Source organism: Lissotriton helveticus, chromosome 3_1, assembly GCF_964261635.1.
Source record: "Lissotriton helveticus chromosome 3_1, aLisHel1.1, whole genome shotgun sequence".
Lineage (NCBI taxonomy): Eukaryota > Metazoa > Chordata > Amphibia > Caudata > Salamandridae > Lissotriton > Lissotriton helveticus.
In genome coordinates this window covers 1,497,530,922-1,497,543,077 of record NC_136061.1, presented here as the reverse complement: position 1 = coordinate 1,497,543,077, position 12,156 = coordinate 1,497,530,922, and the positions used below count along the sequence as shown (strand labels likewise).

General features: G+C 49.0%; 1 protein-coding gene across 5 annotated transcripts in view; it reads left to right on the top strand.

Annotated features, from left to right (window-relative positions):
• TBCEL (tubulin folding cofactor E like) overlaps positions 1-12,156 on the top strand; it is a 526,320-nt gene that overhangs the window by 394,370 nt on the left and 119,794 nt on the right. The window contains exon 1 of one of the 5 annotated variants that reach the window (XM_078682154.1): positions 2,472-2,632. The exons of the other annotated variants lie outside the window; for them this stretch is intronic. Coding sequence (XP_078538280.1) covers positions 2,576-2,632 — 57 coding nt within the window. The 5' untranslated portion in view covers positions 2,472-2,575. Of the gene's footprint in view, positions 1-2,471; positions 2,633-12,156 lie in introns of those variants that run through there. 5 annotated transcript variants of the gene reach the window in all.

Below are 12,156 nucleotides of genomic sequence, written 5' to 3'. Positions count from 1 at the left end.
CTCCCTACTGGGAGTGTTGCTTAAGAAGGAGCTGGGGCAGTACAGGCTCGTTCACCACTTGTCATTTCCAGAGGGAGAGTCTATTAATGATAGAATCAACCCTGAGGACTGCAAGTAGTATATACATCAGTAGAAGATGCAGTTGACTTGGTGGGTGCAGCCGGGCAGAGGGCTTTAATGGCGAAAGCAGCCATAGAATCTGCCTTTAGGCTCCTGCCAGTCCACCCAGACAGCCACCACCTCCAGGGTTTTGAGTTCGATGGGGAGCTGTACTTTGACAAGGAGCTGGCCATGGGATGCTCTGTACCTTGTGCATATGTTGATAATGTCAGTACCTTCCAAGAATGGACCCTGCATAAAAGGCACCCAGAGGGAGGCAAGCTTCACTACCTGGATGACTTCCTGTTTGTGGCCAAACCAGGGGGTGGAGAGTGCAGGGACCTACTTGACGTATTTCAACAACTAGCATCGGAGTTGGACACCCCACTGGCTGCAGACAAAACCGTGGGGCCAGCCACCAAAATAATTTTCCTGGGGATTGAGCTCGACTCCGAGGAGGGCCCCTTGCGAATTCCTTTAGATAAGGTCCAAGATATGAAAGACCAGATCATATGTGTTAGTAGGGAGGAGAAGGCCACCCTGGGCGAGCTGCAGGAACTGATTGGTAAACTGAACTTTGCAGCAAGGGTTATCCCAATGGAGAGGGTATTTGCAAGCAGGCTGACCTAATTAACAAAAGGACTTTGAAAGAAACACCACCATGTCAGATTAAGCTTGGGGGCAAAACAGGATTTGAAAGCCTGGCTATTCTTCCTACAGGATTTCAACGGAGTCCTCATATGGAGAGAAGGATGTGTCCCAGACAGGGAGCTAGTCCTGTACACAGACGCAGCAGTCAGCTTAGGCATTGGAGCTGTACTAGAGGACAAGGGGTGCGCACAGCGATGCGCCCCCCCCCCCTGCCACCCCAAGCTGAGCAGCTGCAGGGATAACTAAGAGCATTTAATTTCTAAAATTGTTCCCAATCGTCTGACTATTTGAAAAGCAAGGCTAACCAACATGCAGCTGACACTATGGTCAGATAACCAAGCTGTAGTTCACCCCATCAGTACAGGGGTGGCAATATGCCCATTAGTTCTGAGGCTGCCCAGAAGACTGGTCAGGCTACAGCCGACAGGGAACCTGGTGAGGGCGAGACACGTCCAGGGGATGAGTAATACCAAAGCAGATGCACTCTCTCGTTTCCACATGGGGAAATTCAGGGAGCAAGCTCCCACTGCAGAGTGTCATGACTCCCTTCCCGGAAGAACTGTGGTTCAAAACCAGATCTTGGACACAGGCTCACTTGTCAGCGATAGCCCAATTTGCCAGGCTCGCCACCGAGGATTTTCCCACCGAAACTCCTTCGCTCAAAGCAGAAATGAAAGGTTGGCAGCACCTTGAGGGGGGGAAGGAGGTCAAGAAGAAGCCCATTGAGTTCAGCACTCTGGCACGCCTGCTAGGGGGTTTTGCCGGAAATTTGCACTGATGCATCGGAAGCAGAGGACAGCACCCATAGGAGACCAGAGGGGCTGGTGCGGTAAATGGTTCTAAAGGCCCAGGAACTGTGATACCCAGGAGGGGACATAACAAAGGGCAGGAAATTACACCCTGGCCCACTAAGACCAACTGAGAGGGGTAGGGGGTAAAAAGAGAGCAAAAAGGGCAAAGAGTGGTGCGAAACCCGCCAGCCAGTGGGGGCGCCGTGAGGGGTTTGAAATGTGCCCACAGGGCACCAAGGCCCTATAAAAATGAGGTGCCCATACCGTTCGTGCTGGGACTGCGCAACTGTGCTGTTTATCGCATACAGTTATTTCTTTCGTATGCATTCTACATTGAAAGCAATGTTTTGCTACTGTTTCCCAGCGCATATCCAGTAGAACACAGGCTTTAATGTGGCAAAAACATTTGTGCATACAAAGCTTGCACACAGCATTTGTGAATCCCTGTGTTTACGTTGTTTGGTACAGTAAAAGCCGAGTCGAGTCGGCAATTTCGCATCGTGCTAGGGAGACTCCAGGGTAGGAATATTGACAACTTTGTGAAATGGGAGTTTTCCGATCCCTGTGCTTTTGTTGGTATAGTTTACTTGGACGCCAGTCCTTGGGGTGCGAGAATGTGCTGTGCCTGCACTGTAGCAGACGCGTTTGTTTTTCTCCGCATGTTTATCAGTTTGGTTTTCTGTTACTGACTGGAGTAAAGATTCGAGTTCTTCTTGGCAGTGCTCGATGTCTTGGCCAGGCCAGCAGGAATTTCCTGCTGTCGGCATGGCGATGTCAGCCCAGTGGTGGCGTCAGGGTCGGTTTATCGCAGCCAGAGGCTTGGAAGCGCCCTGCTATTCTTAGGCACATGCAGGCCGGCGCATCGTTGCTATTGAGGGCCCACAGGCTCTTTTCGAGGCCCCGCCTCCGAGAGGCGGGGCCTCTTTGTTTACATCGGTTATTGTTGTGGATTGCTCGGTTCGCCTTGAGCTTTGCTCTCTTGTGGCTTGCACGCAGGCGGCCATTCGTCTCTTGAACCCGCGGCTGAGCTGACAATGGTGCTGTTTTGGAACCAGGTGGAATACACCTGTCGGTCGCTGAAAGCGGATCAGGTAGGCCCCGCCGCGGCCGGTGTTTTAAATGCTCGTAATACAGCAGTGTGCGGCGCTTCTTGTTTTCGCAGTCAGTTTAAAGGGGAGCAAGGGCATGGAGAGGTGGCGAAGGTGGGGATGACGGGATAAGAATACGATACCCCGTGGTTCCTCAGCTGAACTGCTATGGCAGCTAGCGTTCCGCTGGACAACCTTCGTTTTCTGCTATGTAAGACTCAAACAAATGTGTTCATCTCTATGATCGCAAAAATTACTTTAGTGTATTCTTGGTTTCAGCTGCCTTGGCTGTTAAACAGGGTTCGAAAGCACTGATAGAAAACCGAACGTTCCCCTCAGTGTGTTGATTTCATGCCAGGAGTGAGTGGAGAAGGAAGTTGTTTACAAACGGTGCAGGTGCTGCTGCTATGAACACATCTGGTCTACGAGACGAAATGGCAGGTGCAAATGCAATACGTTTACTTTATTGTTGGTAAAGCATTAATACATCCGAGTTAAAGTTTGCTTCTGAATATACCGAGTCTGAGGCCCTCCTAAACGTTGTTGTGCTTCATGGGCAGTCTCGTTGAAGCTGGGAGGATCCCCTGTCTATGGAGCGCAGTTCTGTGGGCGGGACGGAGGGCGGAGACTGCATCTGTCTGTGTTCAGAGATGTGCAACATGAGACCTTTAAACCTGCACCCAGTGTGTCAACATAGACCGCCCCCTCCCTGGCGAAGTTACAAATGTTCGGTATTTAGTTTAAAAGTGTTCATGTACTTTTCTAAGTCGGACTTATATGGTATTGTTTTAACAGTTTCACAGTATACAAAATCTATCTTCGCATAATACAAAACAAGCGCCTGATGTGTAATGCAATCAATATCGATTTATCCTATGCTGTGTGTCTTGGTGTTGCTGCGTTCTGTCTTTATCATGTCTTGTGAAGCCTGTATTTTTTGTAGAATGCTGTGTGTTTTAACTAAGCCTTTAGAGTGCGGCCCCTTCGCATATCTGTCTGCCTAGACCCGTGTGTTGTTTATAGAAGCTTCTGCCTTTTGTGTTAGACTGGCATGTCTCCTGTCTCTGTTGAGGCATGTGTAGTATGTGAAAGTATTGAACAATTTGGGGACTTGAACTTCAAACCCGTTTGTTTTCCTTGTTTGTAGACACTCTAGCGCTGTCTGTGTACACACTGTACCCCCAGCAGTCTATTTTGTGTTTTTCGACGACTATTTTTTGTTCAGTTCCTTCTCTCAGTACTTCCCTGCGTCTCCCGTTGCCCGTGGGGATATTGTCCTATTTTCCCAGATTGTGATCTGTGTCCTCAGAAACCCTTTGTGTTTTGTTGTCGGGTCTTGTGCATACGACCGCTTCAGCTAGAGAGACATGAAGAGAGGCTGGGTACGGGTGGGTTGGTCTTTCACTTAACCCCTCTTGGTAACGTGCAAGTTAACGAGGCTGCTGGCATGTTCTCTCGGGGGTCAGTTACACACTTATGTTAATGTATGCTCCTCGAGACAGTATTTTTACCTGCATCCGCCAGACGACGAAGGTTGATTTCAACAGTGGATATGCGTCTGACCTAACTAGTTGTAAATGTTTGCTTTTTTATGTTAAGTCAAACCGAACTCGTCCAGGGATGAGGGGCGCACATTAGTCTGTTATGTTAATTGCTGCCGACCCTTTGTCTCACTCTTAATGGGGACAATGCAGACAGGGAGGTCTTTCACAGTCTACTTGTCTTTGGGGGCTGTTGGGGGTGGGTAGGTTTCCTAGTGTCTCGTTGTCGTTCTGTAGGCCCATCCACACCCTCCCACGTCCGCAGAATCATGAGCCTGTCGGTGGGGACGGTTAATGATTTAATTGGGCTCGGTGTGTGTGTTTTTTTTATCGGTGTATGCCTGCGGCGGTGCCTAAATCTTGCATGCAGTCAGAAGATATGTGGCCTAGCGGTGCTGTTTACTAAGATGGCTGCTTCCGCTCCAGCGGATGTCATACAGTGATATGTCATGTTCGCGTTTTGGAGTAGCGCAGCGTTCACCGACTAGTCACATGTCTTTTTGTCTCTTGGCACATCTCTCTGGCCTCTGACTTCTTGTTTGGCGTTGTGACAGCAGACGTTGCTGCTGTATTTCAGAAACATGTAAGTTAGGGGCTGTTATATCCAAGAATGCACCCAAGGGCAGGCAGGCAGGCCTACTTTCTCCTGAGAGGAGTTGGAGCAGAAGCGTTGCAGCCCCGGGTGATGAGATTGGAGGTAGCTTGTTTTTGGCGGTCTGAGAGGAGGGAAAGGTTTGCTGGTGTATTTGGCATTCCTACGCACGTTCTCTTGGCATCCGTTGCCATAGCAGCTCGAGTGCAAACATCCCCAAACGGTTAATTCAGCACGTCCTGCGTGTGGCCTTTGGGAAGCATGTTGACAACAGTCGCAGTCTAAACTACACAATTACATTTTCAGCCCAAAATAGTCCTCATGTTTCCCTTCCAAAACGTTTCCTCACTATCCTGTTTGTTTCTATGCCACTTAAGAAGTTTTCTTTACCACCCTTACTGTTTTAGTGAGTTAATGTTCTTGCTCACAGCGAGGTAACATTTGCGCTGCTAGCCTATTTGCGCCATAATTTCGGATCTAATGCAGGCTTCTCCAACGAGTAGCTCGTGAGCTACTGGTAGCTCTCCTGTTACCTGTAAGTAATCTCTTGTGAGAAGCCCAGCCTACTACATTAGGTTTTACGTAGTTGAATTCATATATATATACCAAAATTGAAATGACCCATGTAGAGGCAGACCACATTGACAAAACATTTTTACATTACTGGTGAATATCCTGCATGATGCACCGAGGTGACCACTGCTGGTAATCATGCATAAAGTTCCCACTAATTCAATCTTGCTTCAAGTGGTGTTTTTATGAAGATTGGTGTTCTGGGGGAGAATGTTGCTCACTGTGCATTGAAAATCTTACGCTGGATTATTTTTTTTTTTTACAACGAATAAAGTTAAAAGTGCAGGAAAATATTACTGGAATGTACCGTTTTCAAGCAGAAATCCCAGAGTGAACATTTTTATTCACTCTGAGTGCGCCATAAGCCTTCATGAAGGACTCAAAAAATATTCTCCATTTCATGCACTTCTAGTTTAAAAATAATAATAATAATAATAATAATAATAATAATAAAGGACTTTGTAGAGCGCCTGGTGACGCCATCCCGGCGTGTCCCCGCGCTGTGGAGAGAGCAGCAAAAAATGGAGTGGAGAGCCTAAAGGGTAAACAGATAGGTTTTTAGAAGTTTCCTAAATGTTGTCTCTGACTCTGCTAATCTGATGTTCGTTGGGAGGGAGTTCCAGTGGTTGGCTGCCATCACGCGAAAGGAGCGGCCTCCCATTCTGGCCTTCTTTATCCGAGGGACTTTAAGAAGACCCATGCCCATAGAGCGAAGTGCTCGGTTGGGCTCGTAGGGGATGGCAAGATCCTTCAGATATTCAGGGGCTTTCAGCGAGGTTATCCTATAGCAGATTAGAAGCGCTTTAAATAGGATCCTCTTTTTTATGGGAAGCCAATGAAGAGCAGCCAAAGTGGGTTTAGATGCTGCTCTTTTGGGGAGTCTGAGGACTAGCCGCGCTGCCGTATTTTGAAGAACCTGCAGCCTTCTAATGTTCTTTTCTGTTGTCCCCAGTAGTAGCACATTTCCGTAATCAATACGGGAGGTGACTAATGCTTGGGTCATGGTGCGTCTGGCCTCTAAAGGAAGAAGGTCCAGAGTACGATTTAAGGTCTTCAATACCCCAAAACATTTCCCTACTACTTTATGGACGTGGCTCTCAAAAGAGAGTTTGGGATCAACCCAGACCCCCAGGTTCTTTGCCTCCTTGCAAGGGATAGGTAGAGGACCCAGACAAGGAGGCCACCATGCCTGAGTCCAGCTAGCATCATTGCCCCCTATCACTAGAACCTCAGTTTTTGAGCCGTTGAGCTTCAGGCAGTGTTGATTCATCCAGCCTGCAAGCTCCTGCATACAGGTTTTAAAGTTGGCAGCTGCTAAGGTGGGTGCCTGTGATAGGGAGATGAGCAGCTGAGTGTCGTCGGCATAAGATACTAATTTTATGCTGTACGATTGGACCACATCTGCCAGCGGGGCCATATAAAGGTTGAACAGGGTGGGGCTCAGGGCAGAGCCCTGAGGCACCCCCTGTTCTAAGGCTATGCTGTTTGAGAGAAACGTGCCTCTCTGAACCTGGAAACTGCGGTCAGTGAGGAAAGCTTTTAGCCAACCTAATGCCGCCTTGGTGACCCCAGCTCTGTTTAGACACTGCAGCAAGATGGAGTGTGCTACAGTGTCAAACGCAGCGCTGAGGTCCAGCATAATAAGTGCCATTGTGTGACCTTCATCAGCTCCGACTCGCAGAGTTTCGGTCGCTCTCAGGAGGGCTGTCTCGGTGGAGTAGTTCTTCCGGAAACCAGATTGGGAGCTGTGCAGGGATTTATTAGATTCTAAGTGATTCATAAGTTGGATGTTGGCTAATTTTTCGGTCACTTTCGCAAGGTAAGGTAGGAGGGAACGACGACGATCGACGATCCACCACCACAAGCAACAGGTTGCTCGAAGAAGCTGGAACAAGATCACAGCCGACCAGCTCGCCGCTTCCCTGAGCCAGCACCCTCCCGCCAGCTCAGCGAACCCCAGCCAGGCCGCCGACAACCTCACGAAGTGGATCAGCAACTGCGCGGACGAACTCGCCCCACTGAGGACCCCGCCCAACAGACCCGGCAGCAAGAAGGCCCCATGGTTCACCGACGAACTCATGAGTTCCAAGAAGAACTGCCGAGCCCTCGAGAAAGACTGGAGAAGGGAACCAACTCCGCACAACATGACCACCCTCAAGCTTGCCACCCGGAAGCACCACCAACTGATCCGCACCACCAAGAAAACTGCATTCAAGGACCGACTGGACAACAATGCACACAACTGCAAGGAACTCTTCAACATCGTGAAAGAGCTCTCCAACCCCAACGCCGGAAACAACGACATCACCCCTTCGCAAGACCTCTGCAATTCCCTCGCCTCCTACTTCCACAACAAGATCGCGGACATACACAACAGCTTCAGCACTCAACCGACGCACACCACGACCGAACCGCCGCCCCCCACCACCACCCTCCGCGCCTGGACGCCGATCAGCACCGAAGACACCGTCCGCATGATGAACTCCATCCACTCCGGATCTCCAACCGACCCCTGCCCTCACCACGTCTTCAACAAGGCCGACGCTGTCATCGCACCCCACCTGCGGGACATCATCAACACCTCATTCAACACCGCCACCTTCCCGGAGAGCTGGAAGCACGCCGAACTCAGCGCCCTACTCAAGAAACCTACAGCGGACCCCACCGAACTCAAGAATTACCGCCCCATCTCGCTCCTCCCGTTTCCAGCCAAAGTCATCGAGAAGATCGTCAACAAACAGCTGGCCACCTTCCTCGAGACAAATGGATCCCTCGACCCCTCACAGTCTGGCTTCCGAGCCAACCACAGCACCGAGACCGCCCTCATCGCTGCCACCGATGACATCCGAGCCCTGATGGACAACGGAGAAACAGCGGCCCTCATCCTCCTAGACCTCTCCGCAGCTTTCGACACTGTCTGCCACCGCACCCTAGTGCAGCGCCTCAGCAACGTCGGAATCCACGAGAAGGCACTGGAATGGATCATCTCCTTCCTCGACGGAAGAACACAGAGAGTCCGCCTACCACCGTACAAGTCAGAGGCCACCGGAGTCATCTGCGGCGTCCCTCAAGGATCCTCGCTGAGCCCCACCCTCTTCAACGTCTACATGAGCCCCCTCGCGGCCATCGCACGCCAACACAACCTCAACATCATCTCCTACGCCGACGACACCCAGCTGATTCTCTCCCTCACCAACGACCCCGCCACCGCCAGAGCCAACCTTCACGAAGGGATGAAAGACGTAGCCGAGTGGATGACAACCAGCCGCCTGAAACTGAACTCAGACAAGACGGAAGTCCTCATCCTGGGCTCCTCGCCCTCCGCCTGGGACGACTCCTGGTGGCCCCCTGCCCTGGGCACCGCACCCAAACCGACAGACCACGCACGCAACCTGGGCTTCATCCTGGACTCCTCCCTCTCCATGACCAGACAAGTCAACGCCGTCTCCTCGTCCTGTTTCAACATCCTGCGCATGCTACATAAGATCTTCCGGTGGATCCCCACCGAAACCAGGAAGACGGTCACCCAGGCACTCGTCACCAGCCGTCTGGACTACGGCAGCGCCCTCTACGCCGGAACCACCGCCAAGCTCCAGAAGAGACTCCAGCGTATCCAGAACGCCTCGGCGAGACTCATCCTCGACGTCCCCAGACGAAGCCACATCTCCAGACACCTGAGAGACCTGCACTGGCTCCCGATCAACAAAAGAATCACCTTCCGGCTCCTCACCCACGCACACAAAGCCCTACTCAACCAAGGCCCAGGATACCTCAACAGCCGCCTCAACTTCTATGCTCCCAAACGCCACCTCCGATCGACCAACCACGCCCTCGCCGCCGTCCCCCGCATCCGAAGAGCGACAACAGGAGGAAGGTCCTTCTCCTACCTGGCCGCCAAGACCTGGAACTCCCTTCCGACCCACCTCCGCCTGACCCAGGACCACCTCTCCTTCAGGAAGAAGCTCAAGACCTGGCTGTTCGAGCAGTAGCAGCACCCCCCCCCCCTTCCTAGCGCCTTGAGACCCTCTGGGTGAGTAGTGCGCTCTATAAATGTCCTTGATTGATTGATTGATTGAGGGAGATGGGACGTAAGTTTTCCAATATGTCCTGGCTTACATTGGGTTTCTTTTTGATTGGTAGTACTATTGCTTTCTTCCAATCTCCCGGAAGGGAGGCTGAGGAGAAGGATAGTTGAATTATATGTCTAAAATAGGGTTCCAGAACTTCTAGACTAGCAATAAGTACTTTCGGGGGGGGGGCCGGGTCACGAGGGGAACCTGATTTGACACTTTTACAGACGGTTATCAACATTTCAGAAGGGGGAACCGAAAAACAGTGCAAACAGGGCTCAGTAAAACGAGCTTCTATACTTTCCTTAAAATCATCAAAGAGGTACACATTTAAGGGGCCTGCTGTGGAAGGCATGCCACCATAAAGTCTATTGTGAACCGGAAGTAATTTGTACTTTTTGAACTGTAATTGCATTTATTTAGTGCTTACTGCTATTGAGGCGTTGAAACACTTTTCAGTGCTCCTCCGGGAATACAGGGTCAGTGGATATTCCATTGTTTAATTTGTTAAGTTTTCCCCTTGCAGTCTTTTGATGAAAATTATTTCATTTGTTAGCCCAGGGTTCTTCTGTTTGAAGGTAATAGGTGATAATCTTGTGCTCTCAAAATTATCCTGGTAAGCGTTAAATCTAAGGTTCATTGGCATTTAAATTATTTTGTTTTGGTAACCAGTGTTAAACTAGAACTTAAAAGATAAGGTATGGTTATTAATTAAGTGATTACATTAGAGTAGTTGACAACTTGTAGTTGGTTTAAGATTTCTGCTTTTGTCAGATGATTGTGAAATGCACTCTGAGTGTATGTTCTGGTGGTAAGCTGCAAATTGGCCCGAAAGAAGAACAATGCAATGTAGCAAACCGTTATGAAGAAGAGTAGGGCACATGAGGAGAGGTTGTTACGGAAAGAACCTGCGAAGAGGGAAGTCATGCTCATTTTCATTCATAGTCTTAATGTGTCCATAGTCCTGACATGAGTGAGGTGTTGTATGTTCTGTCATCTTGGCCGTAGGTTTGCTCTTCGCTTTGATACAAACTGTAATCCAGTTATGTCCATATTTCTAGTTTTCATACTTAGCGCCCTCTGAAATGTACAAAATACTCCGTTGGACTTTTTCTCCAGTAGAGTGGTCTCTGCACCAGTGGAGAAAAGGCGTGGACTGTCTTTGTGGCTTGTATAGACTGTTCTGTTCGAACAAGGCTTTTTTTGGGCAAGTGTTGATCTTAGGCCTGCAGAAAGCTATGTCGTATGCCCAGTGTAGGAGATCAGTTATCGTCAATAACTCAACATATCTGTGTTTTATTTTCTATATTGATAATAGTGTTATTTTGTTGTTTATCCCACTGACCTTGTCACGTTCGGATAGCCTCTCATCAGTCCTTTGTTTCATAAGGACATTAGGATCCCGTAAATGAACTCTGCCGTTCAACCCGGTTTTCCGCTTACTCAGTACCCACCTATAAGCGACTGCAAGTTGACTTTCAGCGCACTATAAAACAATTACAATACATAAATATTAACTAATTCCTTCAATGTTCTCCAGTTTAAATAACTGTGCTATTTAGAGGCAGGTAAAAGGCAACACATGTTTTTAATCTGAGCTAGAAGATGCACAGCTGAATTTCTGAGCTAGAAGGTGTTGGGTTTACTGGGTGTATATGCTGTTCTTTTTCGTCGGATAGAGAGGCGAGATACAAGATTTGCATGCGTTTTCCTAAGTTCTTCAGAGGTATGCTTACTACCGTCTAATGAGATGTAAGAACACGAGGATTGATGGTCATCCTTAAGTTATCTAATTCACGGGGTAGTAGGAACTGTCCCTGTTATTTGCTGACACACAGGTGCCTGTTTTACCATACGGATCTGGTCAAAAGGTGGGAAGATTGTACTTGTATTTCCTAAGTTACAGGAATACCAAACAGCTGGATGTCAGTAAGCGCTGCTGGGCATATCTAACTTGATCACTGCCTTTCTTCTCTTCTACAGACATACACAGCTTTCCTCCAGCTGCTTCTGTTACGTTATGTGTTTTTTTTATACCAGATGTGCTCCGATCACTTTGCCCCTTAGTACCGTGTGGGGTTTGTGGCCTACGATTATCATCTGCTGTGGATATGTATCGACTTCTAGTGGTCTGACCAAATATAACAGCGTCCACAAAAGTTCTAATGTCACTCCTGATCCTCTCCAATCCAGTCTCATTGTGGCCTGACGTTCTACCAATAGTTTATCTTGAGTATTCCAGACTTTATGCTTCTGGATTCTTCCACTAAGCATCATCTGTTAATTATACATTGATCAACCCTGTGTTTCAGGAACTATGAATGGCTCACAAGGGACAGTGAATTATATGCCCGAACTTCTCCACACAAGCTGTACATTCCTTACTAACCCGTAACAGCACTGCATGTGCTCCGTGTGACCAGCATGCCGTGGCACGCTGTGTAAGGGAGAGGGTGTGTGTGTGTGTGTGTGTGTTTTTTTCCCCTCTCGTTTTTCACGTGGAGAATATTGGTCCTGCAATGAATTGCATCCTGTTGGTAACTTAGGGCCTGATTTAGATCTCGGTGGACGAGTTACTCCGTCACAACGGTGACGGATATCCTGTCCGCTGAAATAAAAATCCCATTTTATTTTATGGGATATATATTTTTCGGACAGGATATCCGTCACAGTTGTGACTGAGTAACCCGTCCACCGAGATCTAAATCAGGACCGTACTCACTTGGGGCCAGATTGACATCTACATCTGCA